This window comes from Mercenaria mercenaria, chromosome 4, assembly GCF_021730395.1.
Source record: "Mercenaria mercenaria strain notata chromosome 4, MADL_Memer_1, whole genome shotgun sequence".
NCBI classification, from domain to species: domain Eukaryota; kingdom Metazoa; phylum Mollusca; class Bivalvia; order Venerida; family Veneridae; genus Mercenaria; species Mercenaria mercenaria.
In genome coordinates, this window is record NC_069364.1 from 91,774,234 (window position 1) to 91,794,642 (window position 20,409).

The following is a 20,409-nucleotide window of genomic DNA, read 5'->3' on the forward strand; positions in this document are numbered from 1 at the left end:
CCTTTGATCTGACCTACTGACCTAGTTTTTGAACCAACATGACCCAGTTTCGAACTTGACCTAGAGATCATCAAGACAATTGTTCTGACCAAGTTTCATAAAGATTAGGTCACAAATGTGGTCTCTAAGAGTGTTCACAAGCTTTTCCTTTGATCTGACCTACTGACCCAGTTTTTGACCCCACATCACCCAGTTTCAAACTTGACCTAGAGATCATCAAGGCTGACATTCTGACCAAGTTTCATAAAGATTGGGTCAAAAATGTGGTCTCTAGAGTGTTCACAAGCTTTTCCTTTGATCTGACCTACTGACCTAGTTTTTGACCCCACATGACCCAGTTTCGAACTTGACCTAGAGATCATCAAGACAAACATTCTGACCAAATTTCATAAAGATTGTCACAAACGTGGTCTCTAAACTGTTTACAAGCTTTTCCTTTGATCTGACCTACTGACCTAGTTTTTGACCCACATGACCCAGTTTCGAACTTGACCTAGAGATCATCAAGACAAACATTCTGACCAAATTTTATAAAGAATGTCACAAATGTGGTCTCTAAACTGTTTACAAGCTTTTCCTTTGATCTGACCTACTGACCCAGTTTTTGACCCACATGACCCAGTTTCGAACTTGACCTAGAGATCATCAAGACTAACATTCTAACCAAGTTTCATAAAGATTGGGTCACAAATGTGGTCTCTAGAGTGTTCACAAGCTTTTCCATTGATCTGACCTACTGACCTAGTTTTTGACCCAACATGACCTATTTTCGAACTTGACCTAGAGATCATCAAGACTAACATTCTGACCAAGATTCATAAAGATTAGGTCACAAATGTGGCCTCTAGAGTGTTCACAAGGCAAATGTTAACGGACGAAGGATGCCGGACGTCGGACAATGACCGGTCACAATATCTCACCTTGAGCACTTGGTGAGCTAAAACAAGAGCTGTCTGATGACAGCGCGCTCGACTATTCGAAGAACTGATTGAAGAATGGGGTCAAAATATTTCCACGGATATTCAGACAAAAGAAATAAATAGATTAAACAATGTTCCTGTATTACTTTGATTTCGAAGTCTTGCACTAAATAGCAATATATGAGCCAATTTCAAAGTCCAAAAATGGCCATAATTCAGTCAAAATAGTTATGTACTCTTGCCTACGGATGTAAATCATAATGATAAGCAAGTGTTCAAAGTTTAAAAGCCATATGTCAAATAGTTTTGACAAAACATGGACTTGTATGAAAACAGAACCAATTTCAAAGTCCAAAAAGGGCCATAATTCAGCCAAAAGAGATGACAGAGTTAATATGTTCTCTTTCCTACAGATAGAGACTATTATACTAAACAAGTGATAAAAGTTTCAAAGCCATATTCAAACCGACGCCGACGCCATGGTGAGTAGGATAGCTCTACTTATTCTTCGAATAGTCGAGCTAAAAATCAAACACATGTCCACTTCATGCTGATCATGTAACTATATCAATTTTCAATTGAATCTGAATGAAACTGTAAGAAGAGTTGAATTGATAACAGTACTGAATGGAAAGACTGAAAGACACTTCAAATGCTATATACCTCCCAGGTCTTCACCACTAGAAGCATAAAATACCTATTTAAACAAGAACCCTTCTATTCCACAAACAAAACTTTTCCAGATAAATTTCTCTATATTACACAAAATTATACATGATAACCAGACAGTTTTAAAGGCATACTGGCTTCTGACATGTGCCTTTAATTATGATGATAACCTGAATTTACTCATATTGGTAAAAATAAATCCGAAAAAGGTAAATAGTTTTATTTCTTGAAGTAACTTAAACAAAATCAGTATTCTAAACATGTCAGGTTTCCAAGTAATAATATAACTATTTTATGCTAAGCAGCACACATTCCACCAAATAATTCCTTCCAAACTCAAAATTCCCTCCAAAACAAACTGTACCTGGTGTGGAGACTGTTTTGTGTAGAGGAATTCCACTATATAATATTTAGGAAACTGAATTTTGGTGTAATTAATGAAACACAACTTACCCTTTGTTTAACATCATTTATCTGTAGCACTCTGACTGGGCCGTCCATCTGTATGCGTACAGTGAGACATCCGCTGCCTGGGTGCAGTTTCTGGTATGACATCTGCATGCGGGGTGGGACAGTGCAACCCTCTGGTGGTCCTGGTCCCAAAATTGCTATGGCACCTAAACATACAAAAGCATACCATAATGTTATCTTCAGAAAATCATAACAAAGGCTTTGACTATAATTTCAGTCACTGTTCAATACTGTCTTTACATGAATTATACATATTCCAGAGAAAAATCAAAGAATGGAAACAGAGAGTTCTGTCATCAGGAATATTTCTTCCAAAACTTAGGAACTTTGAAGCGATAAAGCAATCTTCAAAAATGGAAACTGAGATATCTAAAGTGATAAATCTTTAATTCTTATAAATATTAAAAGAAAATAGCAAAAAAAAAAACTACCATCCTGTAAACCATCCACATCACTGACCGCCTGTACACAGAAGTTTCCAGTGGAACAACATAGCATACCATTCTGTAAGGGATTGAAAGATATAAATTACACAAAGTCTTACTAAATCACTCAATAAAATCATATATCAATTACTGTGAAATCATTTAATTTCGTGGGCATGAAATTTTGTGGCTTTGGTCAAAATGTCAATTTTGTGGGGATATGAATTTGTGGATTTCAACTTTTGAACATAAACTGAATGGGAATTTTACTTGTTCATTGGGATTAAATTTCATGGATTGACTCAACCACGAAAATCAATCCCCCACAAATAATGATTTCACAGTAAGCATGTTAAGTAACAAAACTCTGTGCTACAATGTCACTATTTAAATCATTGAAAGTTGGACTGTAACCATCTAATGAACTACATTCAAATTGGAGAAATTTATCTAACATGTAAATATAATCAAAGTATAAGTCCGTTCATTACAACTGAAATTCTATATAGGCATAGATATAGTTCTGTTCTTTGCAAACGAAAATGAGTAATTAAACAAACCACAAATCTCCAAGTCTGTTTGGCAGCTCGCCTTTCATCTGCTTTCTTTAGTGCTAGAGCTACAGGCTTGCCTGGTTGGTATGCTATGTCTGCTATATCAAGTACGAATCTCTGACCTGGCCGAGACCCGCTTGCCTTGCTCGGATCCATGGGTTGCCCAGTTCCCTCATGTTCTAACATTCCACTGCTGGTCATACGCCACAACTGTGACCTCTTCCCTGCCTCCTGGAACAATTATAATAGATGTTTCTTACCGTTTCTTACCAATGTATTGCTAAAGTTTAGCTACCATATCAATCATATTACAAACAATACCACAGCTTGGAATATTTTGGACATGCTTACCAATTGGCCTAATTTCATCATGTCTCCCACAACTGCCTAATCATATGAATAGTAAGTCTGTCTTTATATACTGTTTACTCACAGAAAATACACCTATAGTAAGTTTTGGACTATATGACCTTTAATGGTTGTGGAGTAAGTTTTGAAGTAAGTGACTTATCAGATAAGTTTTGGAGTAAGCGGCCTATTGGTAATTCAAGGGCCATAATTCTGATGTGGCTGGGCCGATTCGACTAGCTATCGAACTTGGCTGAGGACTTATTAGCAAACACATTTTGTTTAAATTTGGTGAAGATCAGATGAGAAATGTTCGTCTTAGATTGCCGACAAGATCTGTGAAAGACTGACACACACACACACACAAACATGAGTAAATCAGTATGTCTCCCACCACACAGTGGTGTGGGAGACATAACTGGTTAATATAACAGAACCTCACATTAATGCTTACCAGATTTTGGAAAAACAACTGAAAAATGAACAGTTCTAATATATTACAAATACAAGGAATAATTGTAATTGTTCTTAACATACAAAACTGCATTAAACCAAGTTATTAAACCTTTAATATGGTTTTGATTAAGAATAGTCTGTTGTCTGTTTACAATTCCATGGAGTATCTGTTTCTAGAAAGTATTTACCTTTTTTCTAAACTTCACATAATTATGTTCACAGTCAAGAACAAGATCTGTATATTTAACATCACTGTATTCATTGCCTCTGAAATAGATAAATATTCAACTATATACATTTTCATTGACTCTGAAATAGATAAATATTCAACCGTATACAGTATTCATTGCCTCTGAAATAGATAAATATTCAACCATATACAGTATTCATTGCCTCTGAAATAGGTAAATATTCAACCATATACAGTTTTCAACCGTATACAGTATTCATTGCCTCTGAAATAGGTAAATATTCAACCATATACAGTTTTCATTGCCTCTGAAATTGATAAATATTCAACCATATACAGTATTCATTGCCTCTGATATAGATAAATATTCAACCATATACAGTTTTCATTGCCTCTGAAATAGATAAATATTTACCCATATACAGTTTTCATTGCCTCTGAAATAGATAAATATTTACCCATATACAGTTTTCATTGCCTCTGATATAGATAAATATTCAACCATATACAGTTTTTATTGCCTCTGAAATAGATAAATATTTACCCATATACAGTTTTCATTGCCTCTGAAATAGATAAATATTCAACCATAAACAGTTTTCATTGCCTCTGATATTATATAAATATCATATGGCAGCTTGTGTGACATTGATATTGTCAACCCGAGGGCAGAATGTCACCCGAGGCGAAAGCCGAGTGGTGACATTCTGTTTCGAGGGTTGACAATATCAATGTCACACACGCTGCCATTTGATATTTATTTTATTATACCGAACAAAATGTTAAAAAATGTTTTTAATTCATTTAATTCAACCATCCTCATGAACAAGTTCAACAAGGTAAACAAAATATCACATTGAATAGTGACGTCACTACTATATGTGTACAAGGGAGGCAATCATTTCATGATTTGGCTAAAAATTTGAAGCAGTTATTTGCCCTTATATGACATTCAAAATATCAGCGCGGTCACATGACCTGACAGTCACTTTCGCTTAGTCACGTGTCAAAAAAGGTTGAAAATGTTTTTGATAGTCAAAATATCTCTTTCTCGGGTTATGGGATTTTATCATTGTAGACAAAAGTGAGGTATAATAAAGATAAATATTCACCCATATACAGTTTTCATTGCCTCTGAAATAGATAAATATTCACCCATTATATAGTTTTCATTGCCTCTGAAATAGATAAATATTCACCCATATACAGTATTCATTGCCTCTGAAATAAATAAATATTCACCCATTATATACAGTTTTCATTGCCTCTGAAATAGATAAATAATTCACCCCTAGAAAACCCGTAAGGTACGGATCCGTACAGGATTATTTTAAATTTTAAAGGAAGAGTACTGCATAATTTTTACAGTCAATCTGTTGAAATAAAAAAAATACTGTGATTATAAAGCTTACCTAGAGTCAAAAAAGTTTCTGTTAAAATGCTCATTATGTCTTAAGAATTTTAACATTATGTACAAAGTATAGCTAACTACACATGTAAATGGCAACAGCACTGACTCTTTAAGTCCACAGTTTTGATGGCTTAGCTTTCTATTTCTAGTCCCAGTGTCTCAATGTTGCATAATTTTATTAATGTATAAAATGCAGTGAAATACATTTTTCTATCAAAAATGTGTGTCGCATCTCAACTATGTTCACAATGTAACTGTATACAGCAAAAGCACTGATTTGTTTTTATAATTAATGAAAATCACATTGCACTTTTTCATCAAGTTCAGTGTCTGATTTCCTGAATTATTCCTTTGAATTTACATGTTTATGGCGGTAAAAATCATTTACTACACTTCGCTTAGAGTTATTCTTTGCACAGAAAGCAGTTTGCACTGTCTTCTCATCTTTAGACTGACAACTGCTACACACTTTGTCATTGTATGGTCCACACACTTTTATTTACCAAACTTCACTTAAGAGTTATTCTTTGCACTGAAAATTAGTCTCATTTTTATCAGTCATTCATGAAAGTCATTCCGAGTTAAGGTAGGTCTGCACTAATTCTGGATTAATTCTGAATTAATGTCACTGTCATTGTAGTTACTTGATTCAAAGTCATTCTGAATAAAGGTCAGACATTCTGACTTGTGATCACAGTCATTTTAACTTAAGGGCATAGGCATTCTGAACTTGATTCAAAGACATTCTGAATAAAGGTCATAGTCATTCTGACTTGTGATCACAGTCATTTTAACTTAAGGGCATAGTCATTCTGAAATTATTTGTCCCAGTTATTTTGAATAAAGGTCAGCCAAACTGACTGAAGGTCTCTCAGGCATTCTGACTTAAAATCACAATCATTGATATTATGAATTATTGTCAGGTAGAGTCAACAAAAAGTAATATTCTGTATTAGTAAATTCAAAAGACCTTTAAATATTTATTCATTGTACATGATGTTAAAATATAAATTGAATATTAAAGTACGTATGATATTTCTTCACTAAATGTACATGCAGTTTTATAGAAAAAGGGGGAAATATATATGTGTACTAAATATTAAAAAAAAATGACTATTATACACTGCCCATGCATTCCCTTTCCAGTGTTTTAGTCTGCAGCATCGACAATTTAAACAACAGAAAGTTTACACAATGCGCCAAAACATACCATTTTGCATTTAGAAATTAACTAAGAATGTAAAATGTTTCAAGGGGCACATGACCCCTAACCCCTAAAACAATGGCTTAAACTTCCATTTTGGCCAAGCTACACTGACAGGGGTGTACTTTTTTGGAGGTACAGTAGTTGCCCCGGGGCCAACACTTCATTAGGAAAAGTTTTAAAGTCCTGATATACACCAAAAAATGCACCATTTTGTATCAATAATGTAAGAATTCTACAGGCAGCATGCTTCCAAACCATCCTAGGACTGTGGCTTACACTTCCACTTTGGCCTAGTACCCTCCTGAATTATGAATTTCGTCAGAAAGCACCATATTTTGCATTTAGAATGTAAAAATCTTCCGGGGGGAGCATGACTGCCCCCTCCCCCACCAAACATCCTAGAACAGTGGCTTACACTTCCATTTTGGCCCTGCTACGTACTTGACACTGGTGTACTTTCTATAAGGTACAGTAGTTGCCCTGGTAAACACTTTATGAAAAAGTTTAAAGGTCCAGATACACACCAAAAACGCACCACTTTGCATCTATAATGTGCAATTTTTCCCGACCCCACTAGGACAGTGGCCTACACTTCCATTTTGTGGCCTAGCTAAACCCCGGAATTATTAATTTTGTTAAAATACACCTGTAATTTGTGCAATTTTTAAGTGAGAGCATGCCCCAAAACCTCCAGGACAGTGGCATACACTTCCAATTTAGCTTAGCAACGCCTCTGAATTATGAATTTCACCAAAATGCATCGTTTTATCTAGAATATATATTTTTTTTCCGGGGAAACATCCCCCATCCCCTTAAAACAGCGACTTCTACTTCCATTATGGTCCAGCTACGCCTTTGACACTGGTCTACTTTCTAAATTGTACAATAGCTTCACCAGGTCTATACTTCATTTTTGAAAAATGAAAAAAATAAAAGTCCTGATATAATCCAAAATGCAACATTTTGCATCTAAAATGTGAACATTTTCTGTGGGAGCATCCCATACGCTCCTTGGACAGTGGCCTACAATTCCATTTTAGCCTAACTACACCCCTGAGTTATAAATTTCAAGCGTTAGGTCTTGTGATTCAAAGTTGCATTCATATTATAGTGTTATAAAATTTTGCCATTTACAATGTAAATTATATTTTATCACAAATTACAATATAAAATGATTAAAAAAATGTTTATTCTTAATTTCATTATGTAAAACAGTTTCAATAAAGATTTTAATAGAACACATCTCAAAATAAAACAACTATTGTGTTATCAGGTTCATTCTTCTTGTGAGACACAAAATTTAACATTGACTAAAGTTTTACAATCATTAACATGTTCTAAAATTCTCAAACCAGATTAGAACAGGTTCCAAGTGTATCAGATGGTCAGTGCCATTAATTCACATTATCTGATTCTTAATGGGACATCATGCTGACAAGATAACAAGCCTGAAAGTTCCAAATCAAAATTGATTCTCCAGCTACCCCTTGTCCTATAACAGTATAAAGTATTGATTGACAATGCAACAGACTTATCTGGTGGGTACATATATCAGTTTTATACCACAAGGCAACTTTTTAGTTATTTTAATATACATTCCAAAAAAGGTCCTTATCTATTATAGATTTTTTAGTCACACTGAGAAAATTAATTCCTATCACAAGTGCCCTACTTCACTGGAGTAGGAAGATTTTGGGGCAAAACCTAGACAGTTTTACTGTTAAAGATGAGTGTCCTACTTCACTGGAGTAGGAAGATTTTGGGGCAAAACCTGGATAGTTTTACTGTTAAAAATGAAATGCTATTAACCCACATTTCACCAGCACTGAGGGGTGGGGGATCTCCCGAGAACTCACACCTCTTAATGAGATATAGTCAATGTCTTATTTAACCTATTATCTTGATATTAACAGCAGAAACTAAAGCTGAATATTTTACATGGTATGCACAATCTTGAGTGTTGACTTCCAATTCAGACAATCAGGTTCTACTGGCAATACTGTCAAAAATCAGACGAGATGAAAGAAATGCAGCTACAGCTACCTGCAGATTGCAGTTTATTTACTTGTTTAAGGGTATCTACCACTCTTTCCTCTTTTTTGTTTCCAAAGTCGAGCTTATACATTAAAATAAGAAATTTTCTTAATCTACCTCCGTAATGTAGCCGTAGCACAGATATACAGGTAGTTTTGGTAACTGAGTTGTTCCCCTTCACCAAGAAGATCCAGGTTATAGGTAGCTGTTGTACCATTGGCCACTGATAAGGTCATGTAGGGGTCAAGTGTAGGCTCATCCCAGGCATATGCCACTGAAATTTACAACATTTTTATTCTTGTTATTTAGTCAAATGACTGAAGTTTTTCTTTAGTTATTTTTACCCTGATAAGTATAGTGTGTGCCTATAAACTAAGGTCAGAACTTATTAAAATCATAGGTTGTCAAACTTACAAATGAATTTTAAACTTCAAAAAAGCATCTTACAGACTGAACAAAATATATTCATGAATGGTGTAACCACAAGTGAAAATTTAAGGTTGGTCTTCAAGATAAATGAAAGTAATCATGATCTTACTGGTAAAACAAATTTTCCTTTCATTTCATGCCTTTTCCTGGACTTTTAACAATATTTTCCTCATTTTACAGTTCTGAACCAATGATGCACATACCTGATAATTTTCACTTTGAAATTGCTAGACCAGAAATAAAATAATATTACATTAATTCAATGAAAACCATGGTTACGTATAAATTGATAATATTTTCTACTATCTGCTGAACAATCACATGAAAACTTACAACTTGTTTGAGGTCTCACATAAGTTCTTAGTCTCTCTTCTGTGGTCTTGGTTTGGAAATACAGCAGAGGTACCTTAAATAAATAAATAAATATTTTGATATTTGTTTGTTTCAGTGTAAATTTTGAAATATATTTCATTGAGTAAACAACAGATGCAATGTTTTAACAAGTGACACGGCCACAAGTGATGTAAACTATGGTGTTCATAAATGAAAATATAACCATCTGACATGTAAAACAAACACATTTTATTTTCATTTCATGTATTTTCAATGGTTTTAACCAAATTATACACAATCTATCCATGAAACATTACAATCTATCCATGAAACATTATGTGCACTGAGTTATGACATTATAATACCAATGTTCAAAAAGTGTTAAACAGTTCCATGAGATATCTATTATACATATGAATACAGTGAAGCTTTTATCTTTATGTTGGTGTAGGTATTTATATACATCTATATCTTTGAAGACGAAGTATATTTTGGAAAGAATGTTCAAATATCTATAATTCACAATCTTTTGTATTCAAGTGAAGTTCCACACCAGTGAAAACTATAAATGATATTTTCACTCCTTTAAAAGAGTGAACGTATCAATTTTATTTAGCTGATGCATTCAATTATTTAACAGAAAGCATCAGATAAAAACAAATGATGGAAATGAATCACCTTATCAAAATATTTCTGTTCTAGAAAAAGAGGAAATGTTAATAAAATCTGTGAGAATATCCTTTGGAGGCACAAAATGTAACAAATCAAAATAACAGCATACTCAGTTTGATTGAGTCCTTTCACAAGAGGTAATGAATTGTGCAATAACCCTCACTCCCCCTAGCACCAACTTAAGCCGGATTCTATTACAGTTAAACTGGATGTTCTCCATGATCCCAAAGGACCAGAAAATATAAAATCACTGAGTCCATTATAGTAGCATTAAACGTTACATGGCACAAAAACTTTACAAATGGCAAAAACAAACAAGTGTGTCTTGATGGCATAAAACTGCTCAACATTGTTTCATTCCTGCAATAGGTAACAATATGGCGGAGGGTCATCTAAGAAACATGTCCACAAAATTACTTTGAGACTTGACTTACAGATTCAAAGGAAGAGATTTTTAAAGTTTTCCATACAATCAAATAGGTAAAACTACCTCTCTCCCTGTTACTGATTAAATTCATTTTCTACTTTTTATTTTTTACTCTAAACTGACTCTCTATAACCATATTCCTTCTCAAAAATCTATGTAAATATACAAAAAAACAACACAAAAACTGTAATTGATGACTAACCTCAGACATATTATCTATCCTGAAAGGTGGGGGTGTTTCTTCAGCATCAGAGAAAATGATGTTGAACGTCTGTCCCTGTAGTAGAACCTCTACCTTCAACAATATGGAGTTCTTCCTTCCATCTCTGAAAAATACAAAGTCATGTATTTTAAGGGACACTGTTTTCTTGTTTCATTATCAAGGAAAACCGGCATGAATTAATACAACTAATTGTCTGAACTAGAAAAGTGTTCACATGAAATGGGATTCTCCTAAAAATAACAATGGCTGCAAGTTAAGACACATTCCCATGCCGTAAAAAGCCCAGACTTTGAATCCCAACTACTCCAACTGCAATGTGTCCTTAGGCAACGAATTTAACTTCCATCACTAAGCAAACCCAGCTGCAAAGTTTGTACCAGCAAATGACTGAGGGTAGGATATAACTAGTTTTGTTCCTTGAAATAAGAGTCCTCCAAAAAAGCTACACAATTAATATTAACTGTTTCACAAATCAATGTCAAATAAAAATTCCTTTCATTAGTTTTTCTTTACAAATTAAAAGTAAAACTCTAGGAATTATCACCACTGGCACCAGATCAGTAAGAAAATGCCTCCGTACGTGTTATACCCTACACCTAGGTATTCTATAAGAACCATGGTCGTGAACGGGAAAATATACTAACCCGTTTCAATCGCACATTTCATACCTAAAACACGCAGTGTGGTAAATGTGTACTATGGATATCAAACAAGTAGTAATTTATCTTCCATTGTGTACCGGTCACATTTTTTCAATACATCTTATCTTAGAAAAACAACGCGTAGTTTATAGTAATTTCAACATTACACAAAAAACTTGCTTGAACTTCCCTGGTGAAGTTCCGTTCTAGATTACAAAACCATTCTGATTGGCTGTTGTGAAAATGTATGTCAATCGTCATTTTACTACACGTGTTCGCTAAAATGTGAAAATGCAGCAAAATGTGCAAAATGAATAAAATATACAGAACAAATGCAGACCAATGTACGATTTCAAATTAAAGATCATATACAAGATGAATTTCATTCATCATTTCGATTTTTAGTGTAAAATTGTGATTTTTTTAAAATCTGTTTTTGTTTCTTTACGTTTCGCCAAACATGTGCGTACTGCCGTGACCTCTAGACCGGATGTTCATTAGGGAAGTTCAAGCAAGTTTTTTCTGTAACGTTGACGAAAGCATAAAATATGTTGATAATCTCAGCAATATGGAATATTGAGACAATGTGACTGGTACACGATGGAAGATAAATTATCGCTTGTTCAATATACTAGGTACCCATTCACCGAACTGCGCGTTTAAGTTGAGAAATGTACGATTGAAACGGGTTATTGCACTTTCCCGTTCATGACCATGGTTCTTATAGAATACCTAGGGGTAGGGTTTAACACGTACGGAGGCATTTTCTTTCTGATCTGGTGCCAGTGATTATCACCCCTTAAAAATTGTCTTTCTTCTGAGTACAGGAAATCATAGAATGAAAAATGACAGCCATAAGCCCAAAATTAATCAAGATATTGATTTAACATATTTTTCATTTTCAAGGTCATTGTGACCTTAACCTTTGACTTTTGATCTCAAAAATATTAAGGGCAATCTGTTGACCAAAGGCAAAAAATTTGAAGTTAAGATTCTGAAGCAGTAGGCAAAAGCATTCTTCAGTCATTAAGCAGGACTTGTTTCCAGTCTCAATTTCAATGTGACCTTGACCTTTGACCTACTTACCAAAAAAATATTACATAGGGGTCATCTCCTGACCACAGACAATCATTACGATTTGAAGGCAGTAGGCCAAATGGTTATTGATTTAATGAGCAGAAACTGCTTTCAGGCGCGACTCTAAAACAACACGGGTAATCTTCTACACACAAGCAATCATCCTATTAAATCTGATGACTATAGACAAAAAGTTCCTTAGTTATTGAGTTTAAACAGTTTTCAGTCTAATGGTCATTGTGACCATGACCTCTAACATATAATTGTGATTATTATTTTTATAACAAACACATATAACATAAACAGCCTTGAAAATATTATCTTACCTCATGTTAACATGGAAAGAATTAACTGCATCAATTCTAAAACCACCTGACCAGTTGCAGTCTTCAATATTCAATAACTTTACACATAACAACTGATCTAGGTCCTGTCTAGGCCAATGAAATGGCATCTTACAATTTGGCAAGGCTGTCAAGTGACCATCTGGATTGTGTATTGCCTAAAATGTATATAAACATGTTTTTTTTCCCCAGCCTTGAATGGTATAAATATTAATGAGATAAATACAAATGTTACAGTAGCTTTCTGCCAAACAAATTATCAAAATTTTGAAATTTAACTTTACAAAGAAAAATCTGTTTCCTATCAAATAAAAAAAGGACTGTGACCATCTTTAAATCTGAATCACTCGCCACTGATCATATACTGATTTAATTTTTGACTTAAACATAATATATATGAGTTCCAGATAGGCTTCATATTTGCATAATTTACTCTTATACAATACCCACCAATTACACATCAAGACTTTAACTGAAATTAACCATAACTCAAACTAAATATAGTATTAGTAGTTCTCACAGTTTTCTATTCAGCCCTCAACATCAGATTCATTTCTGTTTGCGACATACATTTTAATATGAGTCTTTTTGTTATTATTAAGTGGTGAAAAATGTTTCTTGTTTTCTTACTTTTCACCAAAATGCTTGTAAACACATCCAAATCAAATGGCAGCTTGGAACAGATGGTCAGAATTGGCAACAGTCATTTCAACATTTACATTTAGAATAGCTTTTGTTGAAATATGTTTTTTCAAGGTAGTGACAGTCTGAATGATAGAACCATCCATATTAAACAAGAGGGAATTTTGTGGACAGCTTATTATTGATATTAATACGTGAATTCACGGTTCTTCCATACGGGAGGATAAAGATGAAGAAGAAGAAGAAGAAGATGGCACTAGGTCACCAACCAGAGTAACATACCATAACAGTGTAAACATGTTTGACCTAGCGACCCAGTTTTTGACACCACATGACCCAGTTTCAAACTCCTCAGAAATTTCAAGGAGATAAACATTCTTAGTTTCATGAAGAATGTGGCCTCTAGAGTGTAAACAAGATTTTTCCTCGATTTGGCCTAGTGACCTAGTTTTTTACCCCACATGACCTAGATTAGAACCCACCCATGACTTCATGAAACAAATATTCTGACAAAGTTTCGTGAAGATTGGAGCAAAAAAAGTGGCCTCTAGAGGATAAACAAGCTTTTCCTTTGATTTTACCAAGTGACCTAGTTTTTAAACCTACATGACCCAGATTAGAAGTCATACAAGAACTCATGATACCAAACATTCAGACCAAGTTTTATGAAGATTGAATGAAAAATGTGGCCCCTAGAGTGTAAACAAGCTTTTTCTTTGATTTGACCTGGTGACCTAGTTTTTGACCCCATGTGACCCAAATAAAAAATCCTTTGAGATTTCATAGAGACAAACATTCTGACCAAGTTTAATGCACATCAGATGAAAAATGCAGCCCCTATTGCATACATAAGGTTTATCTTTGATTTGACCAGGTGACCTAGTTTTTGACCCAACATGACCCATATTCGAACTTGACCTAGATTTCATCAAAACATGATCTCTAGCGTGTTAACAAGATTTTCCTCTGATCTGGCCTAGTGACCTAGTTTTAAACCCCACATGACCCAGATTCAAACTTGGCCTCTGGATCATCAAGGTAAACATTTTGACCAAGTTTCATGAAGATAGGGTCATAAATGTGGCCTCTAGCATGTTAACAAGATTTTCCTTTGACTTGACCGGGTGGCCTAGTTTTTGAACCCACATGACCCAAATTCGAACTTGACCTAGAGGTCATGAAGACAAACATTCTGACCAATTCACATTTTTAAACTTAAAATGTGGTCTCTAGAGTGTTAACAAGATTTTCCTTTGATCTAGCCTAGTGACCTTGTTTTTAACCCCACATGACAAACTTTCAAACTTGGCTTCAAGATCATCAAGATAAACATTCTGACCAAGATTCTTGAAGATAGGATCATAAATGTGGCCTCTGAGTGTTAACAAGCTTTTCCTCTGATTTGACCGGGTGACCTAGTTTTTGAGCCCACATGACTCAGATTCGAAACTGACCTAGAGGTCATCAAGACAAACATTCTGACCAATTCTCATGAGTTTCAAACTTAAAATGTAGTCTCTAGAGTATTAACAAGATTTTCCTTTGATCTGGCCTAGTGACCTACTTTTTGACACATGAACCAGTTTTCAACTTGGCTTAAAGATTATCAAGATAAACATTCTGACCAAGTTTCATGAAGATAGGGTCATATTTAATGTGGCCTCTAGAGTGTTAACAAGGTAAATGTTGACGGACGACGCACGATGCTAGACAATGACCAGTCCCAACAGCTCACCTCGAGCACTTTGTGCTCTGGTGAGCTAAAAATCAGCAGGGTAAAGGTTAAATGTGTATGTATGATGTAAAACAAAATACCTCTTTATTAGTGAAGTGCCTCTGTGCCACTGCCAGTTTATGTTCCGACATGTTGTCAATATGGTACCTTGGTGACAGTGTAACAATACTTGTGTTCCTGAATTGACCTTTGCCTGGCTTTGTCTCTATACCAATATTGTAGACCCTGAGAAAAAAAACAGAACTGACACAAATCAGAATAATGCACTAAATACAGTGCTTTTGTACAAAGCTGAAATAAAATCTAGAAATGTGTCAACTTCACATGAATGGCCACTGAAAATATCTGCCTGTCCATATAAGGTAACTATAATTTGTGTAATATATTTTCAAATATAACAATTTTTAAAACTAATAGCTGAATACCCTTTCTAGAAAGAGCCAAATTTCTTTTTAATATGATATACAGTTTGTTCTCTTGAGGATAACAAGAGGACCATGATGGTCCTGAATCGCTCACCTTTTCCCACATGACCCAGTTTTGAGTATGACTTCGTTTTTCCTATTATTTGACACAGTGACCTAGTTTTTGAGCTCATGTGACCCAGTTTTGAACTTGACCTAGATATTATCAAGATAAAAATTCTGACCAATTTTGAAGAAGATCCATTGAAAAATATGGTCTCTAGAGAGGTCACAAGGTTTTTCTATTATTTGACCTATTGACCTAGTTTTCGAAGATACGTGACCCTGTTTTGAATTTTACCTAGATATCATCAAGGTGAACATTCTCACTAATTTTCATGAAGATCTCATGAAAAATATGGCCTCTAGAGAGGTCACAAGGTTTTTCTATTTTTATACCTACTGACCTAGTTTTTGACTGCAGTTGACCCAGTTTCAAACTTTACCTAGATATCATCAAGATGAACATTCAGACCAACTTTCATACAGATCCCATGAAAAGTATGGCCTCTAGAGAGGTCACAAGGTTTTTTATTATTTGACCTACTGACCTAGTTTTTTAAGGCACGTGACCCAGTTTCAAACTTGACTTACATATCATCAAGGTGAACCTTCTGACCAATTTTTATGGAGATCCATTCATAAGTATGGCCTCTAGAGAGGTCACAAGGTTTTTCTATTTTTAGACCTACTGACCTAGTTTTTGATGGCACATGACCCTGTTTCGAACTTGATCTAGATATCATCAAGATGAACATTCAGACCAACTTTCATACAGATCCCATGAAAAATATGGCCTTTAGAGAGGTCACAAGGTTTTTCTATTATTTGACCTACTGACCTAGTTTTTGATGGCATGTGACCCACTTTCGAAACTGAACTAGATATCATCAAGATGAACATTCAGACCAATTTTCATACAGATCTCATGAAAAATATGGCCTCTAGAGAAGTCACAAGGTTTTTCTATCATTTGACCTACTGACCTAGTTTTTGATGGCACGTGATCCATTTTTGAACTTGACCTAGATATCATCAAGGTGAACATTCTGACCAATTTTCATGAAGATCTCTTGAAATATATGGCCTCTAGAGAGGTCACAAGGTTTTTCTATTTTTAGACCTACTGACCTAGTTTTTGACGGCACGTGACCCAGTTTCAAACTTGACCTAGATATCATCAAGATGAACATTCAAACCAACTTTCATACAGATCCCACGAAAAATGTGGCCTTTAGAGAAGTCACAATGTTTTTCTATTATTTGACCTACTGACCTAGGTTTTGAAGGCACATGACCCAGTTTCGAACTTGACCTAGATATCATCAAGATGAACGTTCTGACCAATTTTCATGAAGATCTTGTGAAATATATGGCCTCTAGAGAGGTCACAAGGTTTTTCTATTTTTAGACCTATTGACCTAGTTTTTGATGGCATGTGACCCAGTTTCGAATTTGACCTAGATATCATCAAGGTGAACATTCTGACCAATTTTCATGAAGATCTTGTGAAATATATGGCCTCTAGAGAGGTCACAAGGTTTTTCTATTTTTAGACCTACTGACCTAGTTTTTGAAGGCACGTGACCCAGTTTCGAACTTGACCTAGATATCATCAAGATGAACATTCTGACCAACTTTCATAAAGATCCCATGAAAAATGTGACCTCTAGAGTGGTCACAAGCAAAAGTTTACGGACGGACGGACGACGGACACCGCGCGATCACAAAAGCTCACCTTGTCACTTTGTGACAGGTGAGCTAAAAAAGCCACATTTTAACAAAATATTCACTGTGTACTTGTAACTTTATTCGCCTTAACATGATCTTAAACAAAAATACATTTTAAGTGCTTAAAATTTTGTAGATTGCATACAAAGTGTACTAAAATATGCAATGCTTCGTGCAAGCCATCACCATGTGCTATATTTCAAACATAAGAAAATATTACATTTTCCCTTTATGATATTCAATAAACAGAATCAGCCAGGTTCTTAACAAGAACAGGAGACAGCGCGCTCGACTATTTCGATGCTGGATAGTGAACCTGGGCACATTTGATGAAGCTGGAACTGTCACTGGAGTGTTTAATGACTCCAACATGGATGAAATATTGGATAATAGCTTGAGTCTGTGTCAAAAGTATTAAGTAATAAGAGAAATAAGGATCAAGTGTATCAAAACATTAAATATTAAGTATAATTCTTAACAAAAAGGGGGCATAATTCAAGAAATATTGGTGCAACAGTGATGCACCTTGTGTCATGCTGAATCAAATCCATTTTGTAATAACTTGAGATATAGTGAAAATGACTCAAAGTTAACCTTTAATTCTTAGTAAAAGGGGCATAATCAATGAAAAATTGGTGCCAGAGTTATGGACCTTGTGTCATATGATGTGGGTGATAAGGTGGAACAACTACTTTAAGTTTGAATCAAATCCATTCAGTAATAATTGAGTTAGAGTGGAAGTGCATGAAAACTTTAACCTGAAATTATAAGTAAAATGGGGGGATAATTCATGAAATAATGGTGCAAGAGTTATGGCCCTTGTGTCATATGATGTGAGTGATGATGTTGAACAACCATTTTAAGTCTGAATCAAATCCATTTGGTAATAACTGAGATAGAGTGAAAGTGCACCAAAACTTTAACCTGAAATTCTAAGTAAAAGGGGAGGATAATTCATAAAAATACTGTTGCAAGAGTTATGACCCTTACGTCATATGATGTGAGTGATGATGTTGGAGAACTATTTTAAGTTTGAATCAAATCAATTTAGTAATAACTGAGAGAAAGTGAAAGTGCACCAAAACTTTAACCTGAAATTCTAAGTAAAAAGGGGGATAATTCAAGAAATATTGGTGCCAGTTACAACCCTTGGGTCATATGATGTGGGTGATGATGTTGAACAACTATGTTAAGTTTGAATCAAATCCATTTATAAGTAATTAAGATCAAGTGAAAGTGCACCAAAACTTTAACCTGAAATTCTAAGTAAAAAGGGGGGATAATTCACGAAATATTGGTACCAGAGATATAACCCTTGTGCCATATGATGTGGGTGATGATGAGGAACAACTATTTTAAGTTTGAAGTAAATCCATCAAGTAATAACAAAGATAAAGAGAAAGTGCATCAAAACTTTAACCAAAGTGTGGACGCGAAAGTAGGATAGCTCTCCTTACTTTGAATAGTCGAGCTAAAAATGACAAAATAAACAAGACTATAAAAATGGCCTTATGTCACTCACCCGAGTACCAATGTACTTAATGACATACCACAAGTCACTGAACAGAATACCATTACACCTAGTGACAAGATGAGGATCACTTTTAAAAATTTATGTTCACCACATTTATAAAATAAGGTAGACAAAATCTTCAAGGTGATAACCAGTCAGAACTCTAAGAATAGTATTGTTTTTACCTTTGCAGTAGGGTTTGCATGCAACACGACAGTGTTGTCTTGTATGGTACATATTTGTGTCAAGTTTTTTGTGCATATAAAATTAAAGTTGGACAAGCAATTATCCTGAAGATGCAGTCAAGCATTTAAATAATCTTTTCTATGACCTAGTTTTACTACTTAACTACACAGGTGACTTAGTTTTACAATTTCCATAGGTTTCCTAGAGAAACATTCAGACCAAACTGCATCTAAATCAGGTATAAAATACAACATTTAGAGTGTAAATAAGACTTTACTCAATCATTTGGCCTACTGACTTTGTTTCTCATCCCAGATGACACAGTTTCAACTTTGACCAATAATTATATTCTAAAGACAGTCTGACCAAATCTAAATTAAGTCAGGTAGAAAATGCAGCCTCTAGTGTTTAAAACAGATTTCTACAATTCAAAGCCCGCCCGCTTAGCTCAGTAGGGTGAGCGTTGGTCTACAGATCGCGGGGTCGCGAGTTCGATCCTCAGGCGGGGGCGTATGTTCTCCGTGACGATTTGATAAAAGACATTGTGTCTGAAATCATTTGTCCTCCATCTCTGATAATTCATGTGGGGAAGTTGGCAGTTACTTGCGGAGAACAGGTTTGTACTGGTACAGAATCCAGGAGCACTGGTTAGGCTAACTGCCCGCCGTTACATAACTGAAATACTGTTGAAAAACGGCGTTAAACCCAAAACAAACAAACAATTCAAGCTGTTCACCTAGTTTTTGACACCTGATCAACACAAATACAAACATGGTCCAGATTTTATATAGATAAACAGTCCAACCAAGTTTTATGTAGATAAGAGAGAATATGTGGCACTGAAAATGTATTTTTTCATTTGACTTGGTTACCTATTTTTTACCCCAGGGGATCCTATATAAAACTTGTTTGAGATTTTATTGAGGCAATCATTCTGACCAAAATTCATTAAGATTGGGCCAAAGTGACTTCTAGTGTGTTAAAAGTAGAACTATTAGAATGCCAGACAATGGCTGCTGGATTATCCACCTAATAGTATGCTAACAGTTCAACATGAACTACTGGGCACTTGGGTAAAACCACTGACCTTTCAAACAACAGCTAGGTAGCTTCCCAACATAAATTCTGCATTGCAAATATTTTGGAACCCACAACAGTAAACAGACTAAAACACAGAAGACCCTTTTCTCCTACCAAGTTTTATGTATGTTTTCTCTCAGCAAGAAAACACCATATAGCTATTTACCTTAATATGAACTAAGGTGCTACCTAGAAGGCAGAGCTCCCTTGAAAAATCACCAGTGCCC

The 20,409-nt window shown here is 34.9% G+C and overlaps 1 protein-coding gene across 3 annotated transcripts in view; it reads right to left on the reverse strand.

Moving 5' to 3' along the window:
* The window catches only part of LOC128556523 (intermembrane lipid transfer protein VPS13D-like), a 36,333-nt gene extending 20,889 nt beyond the window's left edge, over nt 1–15,444 (reverse strand). For all 3 annotated transcript variants that reach the window (XR_008370738.1, XM_053541956.1, XM_053541955.1), the window contains exons 1-9: nt 15,289–15,444; nt 12,814–12,989; nt 10,749–10,872; nt 9,448–9,520; nt 8,803–8,959; nt 4,032–4,110; nt 3,046–3,270; nt 2,492–2,564; nt 2,043–2,206 (exon numbers count right to left, since the gene is read on the reverse strand). Coding sequence is in view for 2 of the 3 variants with exons in the window: in XM_053541956.1 (XP_053397931.1) it covers nt 2,043–2,206; nt 2,492–2,564; nt 3,046–3,270; nt 4,032–4,110; nt 8,803–8,959; nt 9,448–9,520; nt 10,749–10,872; nt 12,814–12,989; nt 15,289–15,339 (1,122 nt within the window). In the remaining variant the exon portion in view is untranslated. The remainder of the gene's footprint in view (nt 1–2,042; nt 2,207–2,491; nt 2,565–3,045; nt 3,271–4,031; nt 4,111–8,802; nt 8,960–9,447; nt 9,521–10,748; nt 10,873–12,813; nt 12,990–15,288) is intronic.
* Between the last annotated feature and the right edge of the window lie 4,965 nt (nt 15,445–20,409).